This window comes from Ochotona curzoniae, unplaced genomic scaffold (genome assembly GCF_017591425.1).
Source record: "Ochotona curzoniae isolate NIBS_2020 unplaced genomic scaffold, NIBS_Ocur_1.0 contig_64, whole genome shotgun sequence".
NCBI lineage: Eukaryota > Metazoa > Chordata > Mammalia > Lagomorpha > Ochotonidae > Ochotona > Ochotona curzoniae.
In genome coordinates, this window is record NW_024466502.1 from 1,928,945 (window position 1) to 1,953,739 (window position 24,795).

At 49.0% G+C, this 24,795-nt stretch overlaps 1 protein-coding gene across 1 annotated transcript in view; it reads right to left on the bottom strand.

The window, feature by feature from the left end:
* Positions 1-454: 454 nt before the first annotated feature.
* Positions 455-24,795, bottom strand: part of MYO16 (myosin XVI) — a 361,148-nt gene continuing 336,807 nt past the window's right edge. The window contains exon 34 of the mRNA XM_040991535.1: positions 455-1,736. Within this exon, the coding sequence (XP_040847469.1) occupies positions 1,509-1,736 (228 nt within the window). The 3' untranslated portion in view covers positions 455-1,508. The remainder of the gene's footprint in view (positions 1,737-24,795) is intronic.

The window sequence follows — 24,795 nt, forward strand, 5'->3', positions numbered from 1 at the left end:
ACCGTCTCCATCACCCGCTCCCTGGGCCCCCACTCCAGGCTGAACTGGAGCTGGAGCGTGCCCATCAGGCTCAGCTTCTGTCCCATAAGACTCACTGCCCTGCCTGCTGCTTCTGTGGGCGTGAAGGTGGCTATTTCAGCTCTCGGACCAGCCCTGGGCCTTCCTCTATACCTGCTCCCACTCCCCACAGCACGATCTGCTTGCCTTGTGATTCCTGAACACGACAAACTCTCTTTTTTCACAGCAGTTGCCAGTTATCTGTTGGTCCCACCATAGCAGAATTCGCATAAACTCACATTCAAGACAGAGCTCCAGACCCTGACATTGTGTTACTCAGGCAGGGCGCACCTGTTACGGGGGTGAGGGGCGTTCACTTGTCTAAGCAGAGAACACCAGCATCCCTGGAAGACAACAACAGCAACAACAAATCAGGAGAGGCAGAGGAGGGCGTCACTGCATCCTTTTATTGGCACAGTCGCCTTACAAAGGCTGGTACAAAGAGAAAGGCTCTAAGTCAAGGGACACAGTGGTCTGGGGTCACTGTCACCGACAGCTGACGGGAGCACATTTACACACAGGGCCACTGCATTGCGGGAGGGTGCAGCTCATACAGCAGGTGGGTCATGCAGTGGACGCTGACAGGACGGTGGCCAGGAAGTCCCAGGGGACTGGTCCTGGGTCACCTCTAAGTGCAAATGTGCTTCAGATGGCAGCAGCCGCGAGTCTGAAGCATGTGCAGCGAGGTCTCCTGGGGCACACATGGAAGCGGGGAGCTGACATTGTGTGGCGGGTGTATGGGCAGTTCCCGAGGCCAGGAGTGCAGAGTGTGGTGTGGGCAGAGACCACCGCCCCTGACCCATGACTGACTACAGCAAGGGTCTCTGTCCATGCTCCCAGCCAGGGTGGGCAGTGGCGAAGCTGGGACCACGACAGGATGACCTTGAGGGTCTTGGGTACAATGGGTTGTACACATACAGAAAGGGGTGTATGGAGAGAAAAAGAAATATAGCAAGGAGGTTTTAATGTCTATATTTTGATGAACTGGAGCACCACTGATTGCATCAGGTTGTAAAATGCAGTCAGAAACATGTAAATAACGATCAGGTTTGTCATCCCCATAAGACACAAATGTCTTCCAAGAAATAAGATACAGTGTCCCGTGTTCAGTGTTGTCATGAAACCAGAGGACACACGCAGACGTTGCTGGCTGCTATAAGAACACAGGGCGTGCATGGGTCACTGCCTGCTCCGACCCATCGTCCCCTCCTGTGCCTCATCAGCACTTTCTCCAGCCTTCTGCTGCCACGAGGGGTAGCACGCCTGCAGACATGGAGCCTGCCATCACAAAACAGATAAGAAACAGCGCGCGCGCACGCACACACACACACACACACACACGTCTCATCTGCTCAGCACCAGGGTCCTGTGCTTTTCTGTGTAAATGCATGCAGGGCAGCCCCCGTGTGGGTCAGAGGCAGCCGTGCAGCAAGCTGGGCAGTCGGGCTGTGTCAGGTGGTGCTGTCCCAGAGCTCCGAGGGCAGCCGGTTGCAGGCGGCTCCTTCCGGTTTCTTCAGGAGACTGGGCTTCTTGCAGGGTGGTGGGGGGGGCGCTCTAGGCTCCGCAGGGTGCAGGATCTGCTGCCAGTCCTCTTGCTCCTCACACAGCTTTCGTCTCCAGTCCAGCAGCTCCCGCAGGGCCACACTCTCATTCTCTGAGAGCCGCAGCTGGTGGATGACCTGGAGGAAGGAGAAGGCAAGTAGTGTCAAGTGCAGCAGGGACACCTGGGGCCTGGGAGCCTGGACAGCGCTCCACAAGACTCCAGGTGGCGGGACGCCCTCTGGGCACAGCCTGGAACAAGCTCAGCTGCGAAGGTCTGCATGAAGTGGACCAGAACACAGATGTAATTGGACTGGCCAGCCCATATCCCATCACGCTAATGCAGGAAGGCACTACGGCCTGAGCCCTCCTCTCACCGTGGCCTGCATTCTAGGGCCTTCCACATTCTTCCTCCATCTGGAAGAGACCTTTTATCACAGGATCTTTAACACTCCATCCCATTCCAGGAGCCAGTCCTTGAATTCTCAGCACAGCTGGTAGCCAAACACGACCATTAGGGCCATGTGGCACTACTGGCCAGAGTATACTCTCTGCAGGGATGGCTCCCTGCCAAGGGATCCACGGTCCATGGAGGCCATGTAAGGTGGACCTCACCCCACGAGTACATGCACGGCGGTGCTTGCCATCACTGAGAACTGCAGGAAGCTAGCTGCTAAGACATGGAACACCGGTGGGAGGAAGGCTGCCTGGGCTTGGAAGGCCTGAAGCCTGCTTGGTGTCCTTAAAGGCCTCTGTGCAAGAGCACTGGAACCCTGACCACACTGGCTGCCTCTTCCTGTCCACTGTGGCACCTGAGGGAAGGCCAACTTCTGACCTCAGCAAGGCAAGGTGGGACAGCCAGTCACTGCAGATACCTATGTTGGTGGCATTTCTAAAGAAAGAACTCTGGGTTACAAAGTGAGACTGTGGAGTAAGAACGGGGAGAACCAAGAGGAAGTGACTGAATCATCCCACCTGCTCCTGGAGCTCCAGTGGCTCTCCATGAAGACACAGCAAAGTGAAACCAAACCGGTCAGAGATGGGAGCACTCCTCGCAAGGCAGCACGCATTGCAGTGTCCTAGGTCCAATTCTAATGCCAACAATGCAGCCTGTTATCTCCCCGAGGAAGAGGATTCTGACGGCTAATAAGACCCAGAGACCACAGAGGTCAGACCCGAGGCCAGGACAAGGTGTCCGAGACTCTCCAGGCTAAAGAGTCTCCCAAGAAGAATTCATAGGTGATCAAAACAGCGAAACTAAAGCACGGTGCGGCAGTGCGGCGGGGAGTTCCCCCCGAGAAGCCCCACAGCAGGCCCCAGGCACTGGCGGCATGAGAGCTGCAAGGCAGGTGGCAGCATGGTGCGCACAGGGCATGGGACCAGGCAGGAGTGGGCAGGGTTGGGCAGCTTTTCCCAGAAGTGCCATGAGAACATGCAACTGACAGGCAAATACCTTGGCCATCTCAACTGACCTGTCCCCAGAAGTTCACCTGCACTGTCATCTTTTGGAAGGAGACCAACTTACTGCTCTCCTAGGAAGCCAGCCCAGGGACTGGTCACTCAGCAAGGGAGGCCAGGGACTGCTCACTCACTCAGCAAGGGAGGCCAGGGACTGGTCACTCAGCAAGGGAGGCCAGGGACTGCTCACTCACTCAGCAAGGGAGGCCAGGGACTGCTCACTCAGTTAGGAAGCCGGGTCACAGACTCCTGCTTCTGTCTAGGAAGGAACAGCTGATGGCAGGTTCCTGCTCCCATCATAAAAATGAAAAAAAAAGGGGGGAGGAGAGAAGGGGATGAGCTGCAAAAATAATGCTTTTTTATCCTAGCAGAGGGCTTTTTGGTCAAACTGAGAACATTCCAGATGGGGAGAAGCTTTCCGAGATGAACTGTGAGAGACCGGCTGACTTCTGGCTCGGAGGTTTGCCATTCTGAGCTCTCGTGCACCATGGAGAGACATTCTGGTAGGCAGGGGAACTATCCAAGCCTCACAGCTGTGTGGGGTTAGAGGACACACACTGGAAGCATGAGGCACCGCCCCCCCCCCCCAGACATTTGCCACAAGGGACATTTATTGAGTTCTTCAACTGCAGGGTTACCAGTGCCTTAAAGCAACCCCAGTCAAGAGCACAGTGAAATCTCCAGTTAGGCAGACACCGGGCAGAGGCAAGATGATGGCTGGCCTCAATTTCAAGACACACACACACTTGATATGGCAGGTGCTGTGGCTACTGCAGGTGCTGGGGCCACAGAGTATGCAGCCAGGTCTGTGGTGACCTTTTGATCTTAAGGAATGAAGCCCTGATGGACAATCACCAAAGCACAGGAGTCTCGGGGAGACCCAGGGGAGATCCAGGGGTTCTGGATAGGCCGCAGAGGCAGTGCTGCTCTCGGCACAGCCATGCTTCTGATGTGAGGCATGCTGAGTTTGTACCCGTGCTTCAAACCTGTAGGTGGAAGACAACTCCCTCTGCTGTGCTGATGGCCCCTGACCCCCGCTGCTCACCACACACCTGGAGATGACCACACAAGGGGCCTGTGGCAGCTCATGGGCCAAGTGTGTAACAAAACAAACTATGTAGGTGCGGTTTTAGAAAATGCACCAAACATAATTCCATTCCTCCAGGGACTTTTAAAAGTATATTTGCATAAATTAGAGTGGGTGAGGGTTGTTTGGGCTTAGCCACAGCATCAGCTGGCAGAGGCTGGCACTGGAGGCTAATCCTGTCAAGTTAAGCTCCAGAACCACCTGGAGAGTGTATAATCCAGGAGTGGGAGTGACCTAGGAGGGAAATAGTGGGTGCCTCCCTAGTGGGTTACCACTCCCACTGGAAAGCATGAAAACCAGGACTGGAACAGGGGTGTCTAGACAGAATGGCACCTGCCAGTATGTGTGTGGGCTGGATAGTAGGTTGGTTGGATTGAACTAGGCTTCAATGTCCATTGACATGTTCAAGAGCTAAATGGGATGTGGGACCAACCGAACAAGTCTGTAGTACATACTGGCAAGCATGGAAACCAGGGGAGGGACAGACCTGGTGGTGGTTATGGGGAGTCGCTCTAACGAGGCTGTAGCTCCCACTGGTTTGCTTTTCATTTACCAGAAGAAAAGATAAGGCAGAGCCACAGCTGATTCAGATGTAGGAGTGAATACATTATCTGGGTTTCATTTACTGCTTCAGCAAGTGACGGCCACATAGTTGGCTCTGGACTGAGTTCCTGGTCCCTGGCTTCTGCCTCGCCCAGTCCCCACCATTGTGGGCATCTGGGGAGTCCAACAATGGACAGGATTTCCCTGAAGCCATCTCTGTGCAACTCAAATGCATAAGCACCTACAACACAGTGTTTAAGCCAACAGAGAAAATGACAAGTTGAAGATATTCCAGAATAAACACCCAGGCCACAGGAGCACTGGCTTTCAAGAGAGAAAGAACATAGCAAAGCAATCATCAGATGTGTGCAGAGTGGTTGACAGCATCAACATACACACTTGCACAAGCTGAGGGCACCAGAATGGACGCGGGCAGCACTCACAGAAAACCCCTGCCCTGACAGACTCACAGTGCCAAGAGCCAACGACAGGAAACAGCTTTCAACAGCCACAAGAACCAGACATTCCATTCAGAGGGACCACGAGATAGTCCACTGGCCACGGAATGGCAACCCCAGTGTAAGCGCCCAGAGCAACCCCCAACAGCTGACACTGCTAAAGTCAGCGAAAACTGAGAGTGAAAAAGATGTGGGTGGACAAAGAAAACTGAAGGACATTGTCATCATAGGTTCTCTAGGATGAAGGAAGCTAACCCTTAGGGAACAACGGGAACTCACAGAGTTACTTGATAAAAATTATGTGTTTTTATATCTCTGTTTTATCCTATGAGTGAGAGAGAGTGGATGAATGTGGGAATGTCCTTCTCTGCTGATTCATTCTTCAAACGCCTGTAGCTGCTGGGGCTGGGACAAGAGGCTGGGGATCAATCTGGGCCTCCCAGGGGCGTGGCAGGGACCCATGTCCTTGAGCTGTCATCTGCTGCCCTCAGGGAGTGCACTGACAGGAAGCTGGAGCTGGGAACGCAGCCAGGACTCAGACCCAGGTGCGGTGATGTGGGACAGAGGCATCCCGGGTGGCACCTTATCCACGACACCAACCACCAACCCTAAAAGAGGGAAATGTAACGAGGCATTAGGAATGCAAGAGTAAGCCCTTGGGTAGGCATAAGTGATATGCTTGCAATGTCTTCAAGGTTTAAAATTTTAGGTAAAACATGAATATATGCCACAATAATTGCAAAAGCTAGGAAGAATTAATTAGAGTTGAGATATCTTAAGTTTCCAGCAACATTAGCAAAATGGAAAATGAGTAAGAACTCGCAAGTCAAACGGGAATGTGTTGTTCTCTAGTGGAGCTGCTGAAAGAATACTGAGGGAACATTCAATCAGTGAGCAACAATAAGGAAAAAAAATCAAGTAATAAATGCTCAACTTAACCCCCAAAAAAGGAAGCACTGTAAAAAAGGATGTGAAATAGAAGAAAATTGCCACATACTAGGCCGATGCATACAGAGACACAGATGTGTCAGACGGTCCTGTTTGAGCACGTGTTCCTCTTCTGATCCAATTACCTGCCCATGCACATCCTTGGAGGCAGTAGGTGCTGGCTCAAGTAGTTGGGGTACTGTCCCCATTGTAGGGGACTCAGACTCTGGACCCAACTCTGGCTGACCCACCCTCAGCTGCTGCATGGATTAGAGGAGCAAACCGGGTATTGAAAGGCCCCTCTATTTCTCAGTCTCTTTCTCTTTCAAATCGAATGAAAGCACATGAATAAAAACTGGTGGGAGAGGGGGCATGGGATCCAAATCTGCACCCAGCTCTTGGTACTGTGCGCCGGCCACCTTCTGCTGTATCTACCCCGACAGTAGCGAGGTTGATGCCTTTACGCCAAGTGTGGAATGGATCCAGTTCAGATTCTTGTAAGTCCCAGACTCTTCCAAGAGCACATCACGTGGTCCTCCACTAACCTCCTGAACAGACCTGCACCTGGAGCCACTGCCCTGAGGCACGGGAGCAGGCCCAGCCACAGCGGGAGAGACCCACTGCGGCCAACCTGCAGAAGGCTTCTCTGAAGCGGCCTTGACAAGAAACGATGTCGAGTGTCCCAAGTTACCGCTTATTGACTTATTTGTTTATTTAATAAATAAATAAGCTCTCTACCTTTTGAAACTTCTCAGGGACTCTTGAAAACATCTGAATTCCCAAGACCATTACAAAAGGTGAAGAAAGTCCTTCTTGGAAAGAGATTGCAACTGGGCAATGATGGAGGGAGCCTGGGAGATGTCATGCTGGTGCTCTCCAAGTGGCCCTGCATGGAGGGAACACACAGAACCCACCTTGTTGTCTGTCACAGAGCCGAGGACCTGCTGCGTCCAGCTTGCCACAAATCCAAGGAGCATCACCCCGATGGCCTACATAAGATACTGAAGGAGTGATGGGACACATCTTCATTTATAACCGAGAATTCACAGGTTATGTCTGGAAGTGAGGGTTAAAATCCAGGGTACCTGATGGGAGAGGATCAGCACCTGACGGCGTGTAGCTGCGTTACTCAGAGCCCTCTGGATGTTAGGTTGTAACGCACAGGAATCACGCTTGTCAGAGTTAGCCGAAGACCAAAGCACATGCCACCACATACTTCAACAGGGGTTCAGGGGTTCATGATCAACAGGTGTCACGACAGGGAGCAACAAGCACTCCACACCTATGCCTCTCGGGCTTCTCCAAGGTATTGGGCCCCTGTAGGTGCTCCATACTGGGGAACATGCCAAGCACTTGGCTTAAAGAAGTTTGAGGATATTCCAAGCACATGTGTGTCATCTTGTGTTGCCGGTGGTAGCGACTTAGAGCAGGGCAAAATGAGCGAAGAAGGGGACATCACGCAAGACAGGCTGAAGAAATTCATGGGAGGACAGAAGTCTGCTTAGAATTCTGCAGTGAGGAGTCCTGTGGTCACCCCAACAGTATGAGCAGGGCCAGGTCGGGCAGGGAACGCTCACAGGGTGACTTGCAGGCCAAGTGAACGCCAGTTTCCACCTGCTGTGACTGGGGCTGGCTTTGAGCAGAGATGACCTGGCTGGACAAAGTGGCTTCAGTGGCTTGTGTCTTCTGGTTGGAACCTCAACCTGCCCTGACCTCTGTCCTTGGGTTAGAACTCAGAGCTTCTGCTGCTGCTCAGAGCAGCCATGAACCTCTAGATGGCTCAGCTGGACAGCAGCCGGTGACTTGGAAGACAGTCCTAAAACCTAGCACAGGCCGCGGCAGTAGGACCCATGAGTGTGGCCGTGATAGTTCTCTGAGCTAAGAACAACTCTTAAAAGCTTGGGTCAAGATTACTCGGATGACTAGATTGAAAAATTCTAAATGAAAGCAACTCCAACAACTTACCACCCTACATAAAATGCAACATAATCTCTTCTTTTGATGTTGAAGAGATGTTCTCAAAATACAGAGAAACACACAGGAATATCACACAGATCACGGGAGAAACATACGAGTGACTAAAGGAAGCCTTATAGGAGGCAAGAGACGAAATGTTTCGAAGTTCTTTGCATATTAGGAGGAAGGAATGAAGAGAAACAGCAGATTTCAGCAGCAGATTCTCAAGGTTTGCTTTTGTCTCTTGAAATGAGGTTTGCATTTGGCGGGGGGGGGGTCTTCAAGTACTTTGAGGACTAAACATTTTGCATTTGTATTCTGATTTTTTTTTAAAGCTATGTAAGTTTGTTTTGTATCCTCTGAATACCCACATTTCAAGCTGGTGCTCAACTCAGCACTATTCAACCTTTACATTCTATTTACAGTACTGTTAAATAATACTTTTTCCATTGGTGTAGGTTAGCGAGAAAAGAATAGATGCATTTAATGTGCAATTGGATTTTCTTCTTTCCCTAAGAAAAGCTAGTGACAGCAGGGAGCAGGGAAGGAGAGAAATCTCCCAGCATTCACAGCTGCAAACAGCAGTACAGACGTGCCAAACTCCAGTGCCGATGGGGGAAGCCGATGTGAGAGGAAGCTGTCGGTTGCCAGGGTGATTCACCTGCACGTGAAACAGTCATGCCATTTCAGTGCTCACAGCAAACACGAACTTTTGCCAACTTCAGTTTTCCCTTTTGCAGACTTTCATTTCTATTCAGTTGATGTTCTGGCTTTGGTTTACAGCTGTTAGATGAGGTGAAACGATAGAGATTTGATATGTGTGGATATCCATTACATTTGATGTGTGCCACAAAATAATGTTAAAACATGTTAAGGGTCAAGGGGAATTTCATGTAATTTAAAAACATTATATATGAGGGGACTTAGAAGAGTCTGCGGAAAAACGAAATTAAAATCAATTTATTTTGGTGCAAAAACTTTGAAAGTCATGCGTATTTTCATAACAGAATTTCCGTGAACTTTTTGGAAGCCTCTCCTATTCTTGGACTTGAAAAGGGTTTTCTGCAGCCAAGCCACCTCACCTTCTAGTCCGTTCCAGGAGGCTTTCGGAAGCAGCCTCACGTTATGTGACTAGAAGAAATGGTCAACTCTTCATGTGAGTGAAAGTGGCTCCTGCTTGACAGGCCAACGATGTGACACCAAAGAGCATAGCAACCGCTGCCTGTTGGCCCGTCTGAGAGAAGTGGGGTTTGTGGTCTGTGGAACATCTGGACAGACGGACACCTCCCCTCACCAGGCCCGAGGAGAAACGAGGGGAATCTCCAGACGACTCGAACTCTGTGGAGCTAGAGAACGTGTTTCCAAGCACGAGGTGGCCGTGCTCGGCTGCTGTGACGTCACATGTGGTGTGCACAGTCCCGCAGCCCTATGGGGTGAGCCGGGCCGTCAGGAGAATGTGGGATGGTCACGGTGCCAACCTGCTGATTCAGATAGCAGGCATAGCGGCTGAAGGGCTCAAGCAAGCGTATTATATCTAGAAGTGTTACTTTTGGATAATGTGGAAAAATGACCCTATTCTATAGAAGGTAAGAAGACAACAAAAACCCACCAACCAAATGGGCTTTTAGAAAAGCTCACAGGCTCCCTCGGTGTAAATGTGTTTGGAAAAAAAAAAACCTGTTGGGTGGACCTGGTAAGATACTGGGAAACTAGCCTGTGATTTTAATTTTCAAATTTGATGTTCAGAGGAGATTTGAAAGTTGCACAGTTTAGGCATCCACGTCAGTCCGTATTGAGAAAGGCTGCAGTTTATGCGAAGCTGGGGAAATCTGACCTTGAAGGGACAGTGACAAACCCTGCTTCTGACACTTCTGAGGCCCAGGCAGGTGGTGCAGGCAACCCATGGTGCCTGCGTCTGTGGAATCTGCTGTTCTCAGATGGGGCTCCTGGTAGCTTAGACTACCACGAGCCCTCTTGAGTCAGCACCCACCCCACATCGCAGCCCCCCTTTTGGCAGGAAGCTCTCGCACAGAGCAGCTGAGCCTTCTCCATGCAATGAACATGTGTGCTCTGCACATGGGAAAGACACTCCTTGGCCTACGTGGGCAGCCCTGCAATGACCACCTCGCTGGGCACTCACCTTCCAGCAAGACTCCTTCCTGTCATCAGATTTGCAAGTGTTTTCACTCTAGACACAGCTATCTCGAGAAAATAATGGTGCTGCTTACGCAAGCTGGTGGTGACTGCTGTGCAGCCCAGCACGGAGGCCACAAGTGCTCTACCCCGCTACAGAGAAAGATCTTCGTGATCTGCTTTTTATAGAAGTTCAAGGTGGGAAATGATTCTATTTCCCTGCAGTTTGTGAAGTGTCTCCTGTCTTCCAGCATCTAAGAAGTATTTGAAGATTGATTTCATGTCAGATCTTTCTTTAAAATGCAATGTTTATAGGCAGTTCAGCTACTTGTAAAGGTCTGAAACACTAACTCTGTTTATGACCTAGAGGAAAAAATGCAACATGACCAAAGGCTTGGTGAGGGTTTTGGCTTTTGGATCTACCAATCCTCAATCATTTCTTACTATGCCTTTAATAGAATTTTATGAGCTAATTAGAAACGAAATACAATTCATGAGGATAAGAATTTCTATAGGCAGCAAGATTAAGCAGATATTAATAACTGGCTGCTGAGTTTTACCTTGTCTTTCTCTTAACGGATAAAAATTGTCTGTGTTAAACAACCTAGATGCGAAATCACATGGCTCTTCATTTGTCACTGAGTTGATCTTTCTCTTGACTGTGTTGAGCCAAGGGTGAAAAGGGGCATTTACTGATACTTATGAAAATTAAAAGAAGAAAGTGTCTTGGCTGACAGAATTGTGGACATTACTGTTTAAAATGCAAATTTCATTACCATGCGGTGCTAAGAAAACGTTGGAGGGAAGAGATGTTAAAGGGAGACTTGAAAAATACTGAAACGAATCATGAAATAAAATGTGACTCAATGCAATATTTGTGATTAAAAGACTGCATATGTCTCTACTTCTAGAATAAATCAAGAAAATTATCAGAAACTGAAGATAGAACATTTGTGGTTTAGCCTAAGAAATAATCATTTATACAGCACTCAACTAAATTTACCCTTGGACTTTGGTTTCCTGTGTTGCCCGAAGTTTAAATGAAGAGGGAAATATGTTAAATTATGCTAAAGGTTTTTAATAGAAGTCAGAGTAGATACATCTGGACAATGGGGGTCGGGGAAGAAAGAGGAGTACTCTGCTTCCTTCAAACACTCAGCAACTCCTGCAGATTTAGGCAACAAGTGACGTCGTATCAACTTCCTTTACAGAATTTAACGTGCAGCTGACAGTCATCAATGGAAGGACTTTCTGATGAGCGAATGTGTCGGGTCTCAAATGGACTGAAGGACACGGGACAGAGGCTTGCGTGGCACTACAGACCAACCTCCACGGTTAAGCTGTGACTCTGAGGATGCGGATTTTCTATGAATTCTGTCCTCTGCAAAAGCCCCGTGGTCTCCAGAAGAGTGACTGGCCGAGAACAGCATTCAGTCTGTTGATTGACACTAGATGGTCCAGTTCAGCGCAGAGAACATTCAGAAACCACAGTTCTGCTAGTTCGGAAGCACCCTAAATAGGAGTACAAGAGCCCCTTTCCAACAGCACTCTGGCTGATGTGGCCGGCTCACGGCTAACACCAGGGTGTTGACTGAGTTAGTTGGTTAGGGTTAGGGTTAGGGTGACTGAACCATACAGACGTCCCTGCCTGATGAGCTTTCCTTCTGTGGTCTCCAAGGCCCATCTCCACTATCAGCATCATGATGTTGTTTTAGCCTTAACTCATCCCCACTGATTTTAGCAGTTGGTCACAACTATGTATAACAGGTGGGTTAAATATTAACTGTCTCATTTCATAGAAAGATAAATTCATTTTTTAAGCCCAAGGTCACTTGACTGCCAAGTGGCACAGACAGAATGAAAACCCAGGTACAAAGGGTTTAATCAACCTTTTGGGGATCTGATTTATATTGATGTTCATGGTTTTCCCTGCCCTCGAATCAGCTAACAGATCTGCTCAATTATTATCTCAATTATTATGAGAGTGGAAGGCATTCTAATAGATTACACTGGCAAGTTACACAAGTGTAACCTGCTCCTGCAAGGGGCTTCCACTGAAGTTGGGCAACAAGACACAGATGCATGAACAATCAACAAAGACACAGACAAGATATGAATGCGAAGGTCCACAGACCGGCTCTTGGAAATCCACCAAGAGCTACGTGTGATCACTGCTGCCAGGTCACTGAAAGGCAGCATGGCCACTAGCATGTCAACTGAATGGAATACACAATAGCATTCCTGTTTTGTTCACATCCATGTTTGTAACTACAAAAGTGCCTTGTGAGGTGTGGCATAGCACTTGGGGTTGGCTTTGGAGCAGCAATGGGGATGTGAACATGCAGGAGAGAAGGCAAGGTTGGGTGTGACACGGAGGGAGACACGTGGTAAGTCCACAGCAGCGTGGATCCCACGAGCTCTGGCAGGCAGAGGAGCCAAGCCCCCACCTGCTGCCTCCATCAGTATTTCCCTGTGAGTTCAGCTTACCTCGTGTCACTCAGCACACTGAATCCAGTGAGACGCTTCTTGTGCTGTTCACTCCATCATAGAGGACTCACTCTGATCAGGAAATTGAGTCCATTTTTTTTTAAAGATGGTTTATTTTTATTCAAAAGGCAGGTTTTTATAGAGAGAGAAGGAAAGACACAGAGAAAGGTCTTCCATTTGCTGTTCAAATGGCTGTAGCAGTTGGAGCTGAGCCAATCCAAAGCCAGAGGTCAGAAGCCTCCTCCGGGTCTCCCACGCAGCAGCAGGGTCCCAAGGCTTTGGGCCGTCCTCGACTGCTTTCCCAGACCACCAGCAGGGAGCTGGATGGGAAGTGGAGCTGCCAGGACATGAACCAACACCCATATGGGATCATCGGGCTTGCATGTAGAGGCTTATTCTGTTACACCACCATGCCAGACTCAAGTCTATTGATTATTAATTCATATTTCACTTACAAACTTTTAGAACAGGTGTGTTTATGTGTCTGAGTGTATGTATGTCTGTACAAATATATATGCATATGTGTGTGTGTCTGTGTGTGACTGTGTGTATGTATATGTGTATGTGTGTGTGTCTGTGTACTGTGTGTACAAGGGTGTGTGTATGTATGTGTATTTCTGTGAGTGCACTGCATGTGCATGTGTGTCTATGGGTGTGTGTGTCTATGGGTGTGTGTGTGTCTATGGGTGTGTGTGTGTGTGTCTATGGGTGTGTGTGTCTGTGTGTGTGTCTATGGGTGTGTGTGTGTGTGTCTATGGGTGTGTGTGTCTATGGGTGTGTGTCTGTGTGTGTCTATGGGTGTGTGTGTGTGTGTCTATGGGTGTGTGTGTGTGTGTCTATGGGTGTGTGTGTCTGTGTGTGTGTGTCTATGGGTGTGTGTGTCTATGGGTGTGTGTCTGTGTGTGTCTATGGGTGTGTGTGTGTGTGTCTATGGGTGTGTGTGTGTGTGTCTATGGGTGTGTGTGTGTGTGTGTCTATGGGTGTGTGTGTCTGTGTGTGTGTCTATGGGTGTGTGTGTCTGTGTGTGTGTGTCTATGGGTGTGTGTGTCTATGGGTGTGTGTCTGTGTGTGTCTCTATGGGTGTGTGTGTGTGTGTGTCTATGGGTGTGTGTGTGTGTGTCTATGGGTGTGTGTGTGTGTCTATGGGTGTGTGTGTGTGTGTCTATGGGTGTGTGTGTCTATGGGTGTGTGTGTCTGTGTGTGTGTCTATGGGTGTGTGTGTGTGTGTGTGTCTATGGGTGTGTGTGTCTGTGTGTGTGTCTATGGGTGTGTGTGTCTATGGGTGTGTGTCTGTGTGTGTCTCTATGGGTGTGTGTGTGTGTGTGTCTATGGGTGTGTGTGTGTGTGTGTCTATGGGTGTGTGTCTCTGTGTGTGTGTGTCTATGTGTGTGTGTGTGTGTGTGTCTGTGTGTGTGTGTGTGTCTATGGGTGTGTGTATGTGTGTGTCTATGGGTGTGTGTGTGTGTCTATGGGTGTGTGTGTGTGTGTGTGTCTATGGGTGTGTGTGTGTGTCTATGGGTGTGTCTGTGTGTGTCTATGGGTGTGTGTGTCTATGGGTGTGTGTGTGTGTCTGTCTGTGTGTGTGTCTATGGGTGTGTGTATGTGTGTGTCTATGGGTGTGTGTGTGTGTGTGTGTGTCTATGGGTGTGTGTCTATGGGTGTGTGTGTCTGTCTGTGTGTGTGTCTGTGTGTGTATGTGTGTGTCTATGGGTGTGTGTGTGTGTGTCTATGGGTGTGTGTGTGTGTGTGTCTATGGGTGTGTCTGTGCGTGTCTATGGGTGTGTGTGTCTGTCTGTCTGTGTGTGTGTGTCTATGGGTGTGTGTATGTGTGTGTCTATGGGTGTGTGTGTGTGTGTCTATGGGTGTGTGTGTCTGTGTGTGTCTATGGGTGTGTGTGTCTATGGGTGTGTGTGTGTGTCTATGGGTGTGTGTGTCTATGGGTGTGTGTATGTGTGTGTCTATGGGTGTGTGTATGTGTGTGTCTATGGGTGTGTGTGTGTGTGTGTATGGGTGTGTCTGTGTGTGTCTATGGGTGTGTGTGTCTGTGTGTGTGTGTCTATGGGTGTGTGTGTGTGTGTCTATGGGTGTGTGTGTCTATGGGTGTGTGTCTGTGTGTGTCTATGGGTGTGTGTGTGTGTGTCTATGGGTGTGTGTGTGTGTGTCTATGGGTGTGTGTGTCTGTGTGTGTGTCTATGGGTGTGTGTGTGTGTGTCTATGGGTGTGTGTGTCTATGGGTGTGTGTCTGTGTGTGTCTATGGGTGTGTGTGTGTGTGTCTATGGGTGTGTGTGTGTGTGTGTGTCTATGGGTGTGTGTGTCTGTGTGTGTGTGTCTATGGGTGTGTGTGTCTATGGGTGTGTGTCTGTGTGTGTCTATGGGTGTGTGTGTGTGTGTCTATGGGTGTGTGTGTGTGTGTCTATGGGTGTGTGTGTGTGTGTGTCTATGGGTGTGTGTGTCTATGGGTGTGTGTGTCTGTGTGTGTGTCTATGGGTGTGTGTGTGTGTGTGTGTCTATGGGTGTGTGTGTCTGTGTGTGTGTGTCTATGGGTGTGTGTGTCTATGGGTGTGTGTCTGTGTGTGTCTCTATGGGTGTGTGTGTGTGTGTGTGTCTATGGGTGTGTGTGTGTCTGTGTGTGTGTGTGTCTATGGGTGTGTGTCTCTGTGTGTGTGTGTCTATGGGTGTGTGTGTGTGTCTGTGTGTGTCTGGGTGTGTCTATGGGTGTGTGTATGTGTGTGTCTATGGGTGTGTGTGTGTGTCTATGGGTGTGTGTGTGTGTGTGTGTGTCTATGGGTGTGTGTGTGTGTCTATGGGTGTGTGTGTCTATGGGTGTGTGTGTGTGTCTGTCTGTGTGTGTGTCTATGGGTGTGTGTATGTGTGTGTCTATGGGTGTGTGTGTGTGTGTGTCTATGTGTGTGTGTCTATGGGTGTGCGTGTCTATGGGTGTGTGTGTCTGTCTGTCTGTGTGTGTGTGTCTATGGGTGTGTGTATGTGTGTGTCTATGGGTGTGTGTGTGTGTGTCTATGGGTGTGTGTGTGTGTGCGTGTCTATGGGTGTGTCTGTGTGTGTCTATGGGTGTGTGTGTATGTGTGTGTGTCTATGGGTGTGTGTGTGTGTGTCTATGGGTGTGTGTGTCTATGGGTGTGTGTCTGTGTGTGTCTATGGGTGTGTGTGTGTGTGTCTATGGGTGTGTGTGTGTGTCTATGTGTGTGTGTGTCTATGGGTGTGTGTATGTGTGTGTCTATGGGTGTGTGTGTCTATGGGTGTGTGTCTATGGGTGTGTCTGTGTGTGTCTATGGGTTGTGTGTCTGTGTGTGTGACTATGGGTGTGTGTGTGTGTGTCTATGGGTGTGTGTGTCTATGGGTGTGTGTCTGTGTGTGTCTATGGGTGTGTGTGTGTCTATGGGTGTGTGTGTGTGTGTCTATGGGTGTGTGTGTCTGTGTGTGTGTCTATGGGTGTGTGTGTGTGTCTATGGGTGTGTGTGTCTATGGGTGTGTGTGTGTGTGTCTATGGGTGTGTGTGTGTGTGTCTATGGGTGTGTGTGTGTGTGTCTATGGGTGTGTGTGTCTGTGTGTGTCTATGGGTGTGTGTGTCTATGGGTGTGTGTCTGTGTGTGTCTATGGGTGTGTGTGTGTGTGTCTATGGGTGTGTGTGTGTGTGTCTATGGGTGTGTGTGTGTGTGTGTCTATGGGTGTGTGTGTCTGTGTGTGTGTCTATGGGTGTGTGTGTCTGTGTGTGTGTGTCTATGGGTGTGTGTGTCTATGGGTGTGTGTCTGTGTGTGTCTCTATGGGTGTGTGTGTGTGTGTGTCTATGGGTGTGTGTGTGTGTGTCTGTGTGTGTGTGTGTCTATGGGTGTGTGTCTCTGTGTGTGTGTGTCTATGGGTGTGTGTGTGTGTCTGTGTGTGTCTGGGTGTGTGTGTGTGTGGAAGGATGGCTTGGTGGGAGCACTACTCACCACTTCCTTGCATTAAAATTTCTGAGCAGTGAAAGTGTGATCAGTCTGCAATGGGAAGATACGAACAGGCAAGTTTTGTGCAATTGTTGCAAGCTAAAGCTGACTGATTTCTAGAAGTTAGCCTTAGGTAATTCGGCAGCTTAAATAATTACGTGCAGCAGCAACAACCATTTAAGCAGTTACTAGCTTAAGACACCCTTTGTGCTGTGACAAACTGTATATTAGCAGTTGGACCCTGAGGAAGTCTGCTCTTGCTCATATTGAGGCAAACGTTGCTGAATCAGTGTCATTCCTTGTTGCTCAAGTGTTCCTGGCCTGTCCCCCCGTGTTCACCGTCCAGCTTTGGCACTGGAGGTACCAGCCTGGAAGCAAGACATCTCCTTAGGGCTGTGCTGTCTTGCCTCTGTCACATGACCACGTGACCTCTTTGTTGCCTCGCCTGTCACGTGGCCTCCTCACCACAAGAGAAGCTGGGAAATGTAGTCCAGCTGAGAGCTCAGGGAGAATGAATAAAACCCATGCTGTGACCCTACTGTCCATAAAGGTGTCCCTAACAGAGGCAGGGAGAGCCACGTTATACAAATTCAAAAGGAAAACAGACGCAAAGAAGGATAAGAAAGGAAAAGACACACGATTCTGCCAAACTAGGCAAAATATGGGAGCACAGTGTTTAAATAAAGCCTTTCCAAAAATAGATAATAAAAGTTACATGCAAGTTTATAAAATTAATTTAAATCCACTTGGGTTTCAAAATCAAGTTTATATTTTTGACCCCACGACTCTACTTCCCAGTATCACACTTCATCTGTTTTAAAAGAATCTATTTCTGATAGTCAGAAATGGAAAATTATGGCTTCAGATAACAATCTAAATGCAGAAATCAGGGACCAGCCAGACCTACATGGTCTTCTGAGAGCACAAATTCTGCCATCAGTGTTAACTTGTTAAACTGCAATACAATGAGACGCATGCATCTTACTCTTTTGCCCAGATGCTGCTTCGAAAATGGTCAGGATTACGGGCTCAAAATATTCTGTGCTGTGTCTAATTCTACCTCCATTCACAGAAAAGGCCAGTGTTTGCTCTTGACTGATTCCCAGAGGCTCCACAGCTCCTCAATGAACTGACTGTGAGCCATGTCCTAACACCACACAGCGGCACCCCATTCTGTCCTGACACCACACAGCAGCACCCCGTTCTGTCCTGACACCATGCAGCAGCACCCCGTTCTGTCCTGACACCATGCAGCAGCACCCCGTTCTGTCCTGACACCACGCAGCAGCACCCCGTTCTGTCCTGACACCATGCAGCAGCACCCCGTTCTGTCCTGACACCACGCAGCGGCACCTCGTACTGACACCACGCAGCAGCACCCCGTTCTGTCCTGACACCATGCACAGCACCCCGTTCTGTCCTGACACCATGCACAGCACCCCGTTCTGTCCTGACACCACACACAGCACCCCGTTCTGTCCTGACACCACGCAGCAGCACCCCGTTCTGTCCTGACACCATGCACAGCACCCCGTTCTGTCCTGACACCATGCAGCAGCACCCCGTTCTGTCCTGACACCACGCAGCAGCACCCTGTCCTGACACCACGCAGCAGCACCCCGTTCTGTCCTGACACCACACAGCAGCACCTCGTACTGACACCATGCACAGCACCCCGTTCTGTCCTGACACCATGCAGCAGCACCCCGTTCTGTCCTGACACCACGCAGCAGCACCCTGTTCTGACACCACGCAGCAGCACCCCGTTCTGTCCTGACACCACACAGCAGCACCTCGTACTGACACCAGGCACAGCACCCCGTTCTGTCCTGACACCATGCAGCAGCACCCCGTTCTGTCCTGACACCATGCAGCAGCACCCCGTTCTGTCCTGACACCACGCACAGTACCCCGTTCTGTCCTGACACCACACAGCAGCACCCCGTTCTGTCCTGACACCACGCAGCAGCACCTCGTTCTGACACCAGGCACAGCACCCCGTTCTGTCCTGACACCACGCAGCAGCACCCCGTTCTGACACCACGCAGCAGCACCCCGTTCTGTCCTGACACCATGCACAGCACCCCGTTCTGTCCTGACACCATGCACAGCACCCCGTTCTGTCCTGACACCACGCAGCAGCACCCCGTTCTGTCCTGACACCACGCACAGTACCCCGTTCTGTCCTGACACCACGCAGCAGCACCCCGTTCTGTCCTGACACCACGCACAGCACCCCGTTCTGTCCTGACACCACGCACAGCACCCCGTTCTGTCCTGACACCACGCACAGCACCCCGTTCTGTCCTGACACCATGCAGCAGCACCCCGTTCTGTCCTGACACCACGCACAGCACCCCGTTCTGTCCTGACACCACGCACAGCACCCCGTTCTGTCCTGACACCAGGCACAGCACCCCGTTCTGTCCTGACACCACACACAGCACCCCGTCCTGTCCTGACACCACGCAGCAGCACCCCGTTCTGACACCACGCAGGAGCACCCCGTTCTGTCCTGACACCACACACAGCACCCCGTTCTGTCCTGACACCACGCACAGCACCCTGTTCTGACACCATGCAGGAGCACCCCGTTCTGTCCTGACACCACGCACAGCACCCCGTTCTGTCCTGACACCACGCACAGCACCCCGTTCTGTCCTGACACCATGCAGCAGCACCCCGTTCTGTCCTGACACCACGCACAGCACCCTGCATTGCACATCCAGACTGGTTGGTGACATCATTGTTTTCCTTTGCTGAGTCAACACTTGCGGCCAATGATAGCTTCAATGTCACTTAAACATGTTCTGGTGGTGGTAGGCAGAGTCACTGTCCTGAAGCTGCAGAGGTCAGGGCACAGCGGAGGGAGCACAGCTGGGAAGGCTGCCCTGACACCTGGGGAACCGCCAACTTCCAGACAACATGGCTCAGGGCAGCTTCCATGGTGCCTGACTTACAACCGAGACCCCCTCACCTCTCTGCCCTCCACTTCGGCTCTTCTCCATCCTGCTTGCCCCCTCTATCCCTGACTTTTCTGTTTTACTTCTTGACATGTTGGTGTGTCACACACATTTTCCTTAAGCTGTGGCCTGTCATTTGCTTCTCCATATTACCATTTGACCTCCATGAAGACAGACGCTTGGGATGGTCTCCAGCAGGTGGACCTGTTCCTGGAGCCAACAGAACCTCAGTAGAAATGGGTTGACTGGTGAAGGAGATGAACCCCAGAAAATTAAATGTTATGTTTGTTCTCCTAGAATTAAACATAAGAGCTGCATACTATTCTTCTGCTTTGATTGCTACGTCATGTATAAATGAGTGCATGTATCTATGCAGTCACAGACATTAAGGCCACGTTTACCGTGCTGCATGGACAGCAGTGGAAAGAATTCCCCAGAGTTACTTTTGTTGTACAAGTCATTTAGAAGTCATCATCATATAACATGTGACTTTACTTTAACATACTCCACCAAGGATGCCAAACGCATTGGGATACCGTTACTATGGGACTGAATTCAAGACATTCAGTAACCTTAGAAACACCATATCATCTTTTAATTCTGGGGGGGTGGGGAGAAGGGAAGGACAGCTACTAGTTCAGCATCCAATGTGCTGAATGCGCCAACCGACATCACCCTGCTCACTGACAGCATTCCAAAAAGGCACAACCTAAGTAGCTTCAAAGCCTGAACAGAAAAACCCAATTTGAGCTTCAAAAATCACAACAATGTAAGCTTTGTTCCTACCTTCATGGTATGCACCAGGGTAGAGGCCGTGTTTTCCTTTATCTTAGTAAGAAATGTTTGCTTGGATAGGATACCTAAAGCTTGAACTCTTGAGATGCGACTACTGTATTGGCCATGTTACACTGTTAATACATCTAGGATGAGATGTAGTAACGCTACATAATTCTCTCACTGATTAGAAATTCTGATTAAATATGAAAACATCTGTCAGAGGAATCATAAAAAAAGAACAAAAGTAAGTTATGGAAGGAATCAAAATGTGGAGAATGAAGACAGAATAATGACACAGGTAAAAAAAAAAAAAGGCAGCTGGGGGATTCTTGAAGGACTCACCCCAGCAGGAAGGGAGGAGGGCGAAGGAAGTGCTGAACGTTGGGATGGACACAGAAGGCTTGCTCCTCCATGGATGGTGACTGGAGTGGAAGTTACACTTCCTGGGAGGTTTCCATGGCTGCGAGTCTGGCCATGCGGCACCTGTTAGCTCCAGTGGAGGACGGTCAAGGCCACACTGACTAAAGGGAGACCTGTGCACACTTCCATCTACAAAGCAACCACAACAAACATGCAGGGGAGGACTTGGTGAAGATACCAGCAGGTGAACTAAAACAGAGTTCAAAATGTTCACCTAAGCCAAAGGAAGTCATCATAGGGAAAAACAAAATTCACAATAAAACAAATACTCCTGCATCCAACTGTGTCCATGATGACATTAAAGAAGTGGTTGAACATGACTGCTACACCAGCCAGAAATAAAGCAGACCCATTCTCCTGGGATCTGTAAAGGTCTTGTGTGTTAAGGTCAAGGGATGAATAGCAATGCTGAACTGTGTACTTCAGGGGTTGTGGCTTTTTGCAGAGTGTGCATTTTGCCTTAATGATACTGATTAAACAGATACAAATGGGTTTTTAAAAAATCAGACCTTGCTGGCAGTGATTCAAGGTGCGATGGAGTGTCTGTATTAATTTTGGACAAATCATTCTTCTAAAACAGGAATATCCTGAATGAAAAGGAAAATTGCATAATGATGGATGAAAACACAGCATGATGGTGAAAGCTGGAACAGGGAGCACCGCATGTAGGAGGCAGAGCCCAAGGACCTGAAGGCACGGGCAGACAGAGGCTCATTCTGGGAGCAGCAGGCAGGAAATCAGCTGTCCCCAGTGTGACCTCACTGATTTCTCTGGGGTACCTACCCAGCAAGCACCAGGACAGAGATCTTCCCCAAGTGCTGGCCTCCACCAAAACACACCCTAAACACATCCGAGAGGTCCTAAGGGAGCTGACGTCAGCTAAGCACCTTCTCAGATCAGGATGCAATTAAAGCAGAAATCAGAAACACAAAGATATCTGGGAGATCCCCTAATACACGGAAAGAAAACGGCTTTAATCAGGGAGATAGTCTTGAGGGAAATTAGAAAAGATTTTTGAATGGAATGAAAATGGAAACAAAATGTTTCAAACTAACCTGGATGAAATAGATAGTTTTTAGAAATGACACTTCACATAAAAGACCTATGCCTTTCATCTAAGATACAGAAAAAAAAAATAAAACCAGAAAATGAAACCCAACGCAAACAAGAAACAAGAGCAAAGCAGCAATCAATGGCATAGAGAAAATCAATACAAGCAAAAGCGAATTTTAGAATGAACAAAATAGATGAACTTGTAGGTAGACTAAGAAAACAAACATGCAGATAAGTCCGTTCATGCAACTGGCAAGGGGCATTTGACAGAACACCTGAGGGAGCCCCACATTCAGGACAGAGGGGAGCTCTCCACAGAAACCAGGAACTGTGGGATCAAACAGACAAAATGAGCCGTTAAACCCAGTGATTCCTTGGAAAATGGGCAACCCCGCACTTATCCAGGGCGTGTGCATCTAAACTGAGCTGGCTATTTTGTGTGTGATGTAGCTGTAACAAATGCAGCTGACATACACTTCCATTTCTTGGAGAACCTCAGCAGTTTTGTCTTTTTTTTGGTAACTGTGAACATTTTAAATGCTCTTTTAATAGTTGATAACTTGGCAAACTTAGTTGTAAAATGTTTTATTTGTGTACTTATTTGAAAGGCAAGCAGACACACAAGGGATGGAAGGAGAGGAAGAGAGGGAGACGGGGAGAGAGACAGGCAGGACCTTCTGTCTACCAGCACGCTCCCGAATGCCCACAGCAGCGAGGGCTCCGGGCAAGGCTGAAGCCGGCTGCTGGCAACTCAATGCAGGGCTTCCGTGTGGGCAGCAGGAAGAAGCTCGTCTGGGTCACAGCAGCCAGCAGCTGGAATCTGGGAGCAGAGCCAGGATGAGCCCAGGCATCAGGTCATCTCAAGCAATGTCTTCACTCTTTTATCACATTATCTACCCAGAAATTTATTCTGGATAGAAGTCTTCCACCCTACTTTCTCAAACTGAAAACCATATTCTTTAAAAAACACCCTGATCCTATTTGTGGACACCTTACTTCTGGGGAATGCTTCAAATGAAAGGCCAAGTGTCTGCAGAGCTGATGGGAGGCAGGGCTCCAGACTGCTGGAAGAGCTTGCAGAGATACCCCTTGGCTGGGGGACCTCGGTTCTTAGCAGAAGGTTTCACATAACCGTGCATGAGAACTGAACATCAGTCACGTCCCCGAGTCATTCAGAATCAGCTTTCCAGCAGACCACACCACAGCAGGCCACAAGACAACCAAGTGCCTCATGCCCTCCTGAGCAGGACAGCTGAGTTCCCTGAGACCAAAGGTGGCCAGGTAGGATGACTCCTGCCTTTCAGAGCCCTTCTGCCCCGACAGGGTCACTCCCTATGAGCTAGCTGAACGGAAAAGCACGGGATGTGCTCAGCAGCTGGGTGTGCGCCACTCGCGGTTCCCCTTAGTGCACACATCGCAATCTGAAGGCTTCTGCATGTAACCCGGAGCCCATTCTTAATCAAACAACGTGTGGCAAATAGAAGAAAAAATCCACAAAAAAATCGCAGCTGCAAAATGACGTGTAGGGGTGATGTGTTCATTTTCTCACTAGATGCAAGTAGAGAATCAGTTATGACCCAGAGGGGTCCTGTGATATACGAACACACCCACAGCCAGTGCCAGCACAGGCCAAGGCGACGTGCCCACCAGGAGGAGGGCTCCCTGCTGGAGGGCAGGCACAAGACTGAGAATTGCGCCAGTCTTCCCTCTACACAATCTTCTAAAGCAAATATGGCAAAATGCTCAGGTCCACGAGCGCCTGTGCTTTCTTCATCGCCATGTTTTCTGCCTCAAGTTGATAACACTCCCTAACAAAATGTTCCTTAAAACTTGCTCCTATTCTGCATCAAATCCCAGATATGTGCAGGGTACTCTTTGTTCAGTCCAATCTCCTGAACTTCCTAAACAGCACCTTCTGTGTCATGGTCACTATTAGGGCTCCTTGGACAAAGAGGAAGGGAAGCTGCCTTCACAATGGGAAGCGTCTTTTGTTTGGTTTTTGCGCCTGTACTATCCCAGGCAGCGTGCTAGGCATGTGCAAGTATTCTCTGGAGTCAACCTGAAGGAACAGTCCCAATTTCCTCTACCAATCGGCTAAATAACAGGTTTGGGACTCACAGCCGGTGCCTTCCTTCTCTTCTTGAATTTAAATAATTCAATTCAGTTGCATTTAGGTTAACTATAATTTCTGCTCAGCTACAGCATTCTCCCCTCTGCACAACAGCGTGGCCAGGAGTGGGAGACTAACCACTGGGAAAGTGAGAGCTCAGAGGATCGTTCTCTTTAAACACAGACACTACCCTGTTTCCCACAACTGGATTCACAGCAAACAGTCCATGTTCTAACTAGAAAAACACTGCATATTAAACACAATTGGTATATGTGTTGTGGGACAATTTCATGGTGGAAAAATGCTATAAAGACAGGATCTGGTTTATCTAGACAGGACATGACCTTTCCTTGTTGAAAATCCCACCATTTCACTTGTACCATCAAATTAATTTACTGCCTTCATTTCTGGCCCATAACATGTAAGTCACGAGTGGTGAATACTGATTCGCCAGGCTCGGCTACAGGACTAACAAAGAGGCTTTCTCTGCAACATTTGCTTTTCGTTGTAGCTCACATATGAATATGTGGAAGGGTTACCTCATATTTGTTCCCTAGCATTTGCTTCAGAATTATCATCTTGCAATTAAAATAAACATACCTCATGCATGGTTTACTTGGAGTTTTTGCTATAATACAGTTTGAACAATTCATGTGACAAAGTAAGTGGAGAAAGGTATGGGGCTTAGTGCCTTGGAACTTTTACTTCTGATACGTGACATTACTAAAAGGTTTCTTTGATGGTTCAGCAAAACCAACCACATCCGAGTTGTTTCTTGATGTGGATCAATTGTGTATTGTTTATATCACAGCTTTCACTGGCAGCTGTCAGGAGAGCGCTAAGTCGTTGTTAAGGTCTTGGGTGCTGGGTTGCAACTATTT